The sequence below is a fragment of the Cricetulus griseus genome, chromosome 9 (genome assembly GCF_003668045.3).
Source record: "Cricetulus griseus strain 17A/GY chromosome 9, alternate assembly CriGri-PICRH-1.0, whole genome shotgun sequence".
Classification (NCBI taxonomy): Eukaryota; Metazoa; Chordata; class Mammalia; order Rodentia; family Cricetidae; genus Cricetulus; species Cricetulus griseus.
The window spans coordinates 12,580,164-12,582,139 of NC_048602.1; the positions used below are offsets into that span (position 1 = coordinate 12,580,164).

The window sequence follows — 1,976 nt, forward strand, 5'->3', positions numbered from 1 at the left end:
TTCATATCTTTTATTATTAGATGAGAGATAAATGTAGTATTAATATATTCTATTTTGTGAACATTATTTAAATCGTTTTCTTTTACACAATAAGTAGAAAATATCGATATATTCTGGAAATCTTATATTGGATTTGTTCTATAGGTTGTAAAATTTCATTGTTTCTTGTGGGCCAATGTCACATCATTGGGAATGTTTTGTTTACTATGAAACATGATGGCTCTCCTTCCATCTGATGTGGAATCAGAGATATTTGCTCATTCTCACAGTAACATACATGGAAAGTAACTTCTGCCAAACTTTATAATGAGGTCTTTTTTTTGTTGGGATTGTCCTTGAACACCTGAACTTTTTGAGTCCTTCTTTTAGACCTTAAGTTTCAGGCTCTCAGTAGCCCCATCAAATAAAGGCTTATACCCTGATGGAAGTCTGTAAATATTTGTCACTATATATTTGACCAGAAGAATAGCAGCATCATATACTTAACGAAATTGTGCCAAATCACAGAATGCATTTCTGGAATCTGGCAATTGGCTTTATTTACTTATCACAAACTACAGCTGGAATTCTGGGAAATTTCTCCCTAATTTTCTACTATGTAATCCTTTACTGGAGAGAAAACACATTAAAGCCCATTGATTGGATTCTCATTCACATATTGTCAGCCAATGCCTTGATCATTCTCTCTACAGGAGTGCCCCAAACAATGGCGGTTTGGGGATTTAAGCATTTCTTGAATGATTTTGGATGCCAGCTCCTGTTGTACATTCAAGGACTTGGTAGGAGTGTGTCTATTGGCACCACCTGCCTCTTGAGTGTCTTCCAGGCTTTGACCATTAGTCCCAGGAAATCATGTTGGAAGTGTCATAAAGTCAAAGTTGAGAAGATCACTGGCTACCACGTCTCCCTCATTTGGATCCTGTTCATCTTGATTTTTCCATATTCGTTTGTTAATTCGGGTAGCAAAAATGTGACAATAAAACGAGATTTAGGTTACTGCTCCATTGTAGGGTGGGATGGAATTGGCCCTTCACTCTATGCAGCACTGGTGGTGTGCCCGGAAGTCTTCATTTCTGTGCTCTTGGTGTGGTCCAGTGGCTCCATGATTTTTATTCTGTACAGACACAAGCAGAGGGTTCAACACATCCGCAGCACTCACGGTTCCAGTAGAAAATCTACTGAATCCAGAGTCACCCAGAACATTCTGATCCTTGTGTCTACCTTTCTGGCTTTTCATACTCTCTCCTCCATTTTAAGAGGCTGCATTATTTTTTTATATAATCATAATTGGTGGCTGGTGAACACCAATCGAATAGCTTCTCTCTGTTTTCCATCATTTTTACCCTTTGTTCTCATATATCGTTACTCTATTGTATCCAAGCTTTGTTTGGTCTCTATAACAAATAAGAATAATTTAATCTCATTTTAACTATGAAAATAATATATTTTTCTCAGTATCCAGTTGTTTACTCACCACTCACTCTCAAATTTCCAATACAGAATGTAAAGTAATTAGCAGGTTGTCTTTTTAAGATTAGCTGAAATGAATATGAAAGCTTTGTCAGCTGGTAGATTCAGCAGTCTACATGAGCCAATCCCATCTTGTGATACCTATAGAACTATTCAACATGAAGCTGTGAGAGTCTTTACTCTGCCCACCTGATGTGCAAAGGATCCAGCAAAATGCTCTCGATAAAACTGCCATTCTTGTAGCTTTCATTCTGTAAGGTGATCTTCAATCCTTGTTGACTTCACAGACAGCTCGGTGTAGTATATTCTAATTGCATGGATACTGAAATAGTGACTGGCAATGAACTTGTATGTCAGAAGGTCCTCTTCCCATGACAACTGCTTTATCCCACATGAATGCCAGAAAAAAAACTGGATTATTATCTTTCAACTTTTATAAAATCAACTCAAAAGTACAAATAGTTTTGGTATTTTTCTGAAATTATTTTGATATTTTATAAGAACCA

At 36.7% G+C, this 1,976-nt stretch overlaps 1 protein-coding gene across 1 annotated transcript; it reads left to right on the forward strand.

Moving 5' to 3' along the window:
• The first annotated feature begins 499 nt into the window (after positions 1 to 499).
• LOC118237641 (vomeronasal type-1 receptor 4-like) lies at positions 500 to 1,429 on the forward strand. Its single transcript, XM_027434247.1, has one exon. The coding sequence runs from the start codon at positions 509 to 511 to the stop codon at positions 1,427 to 1,429; it is 921 nt and encodes a 306-aa protein (XP_027290048.1). The 5' UTR covers positions 500 to 508.
• Positions 1,430 to 1,976: the final 547 nt, after the last annotated feature.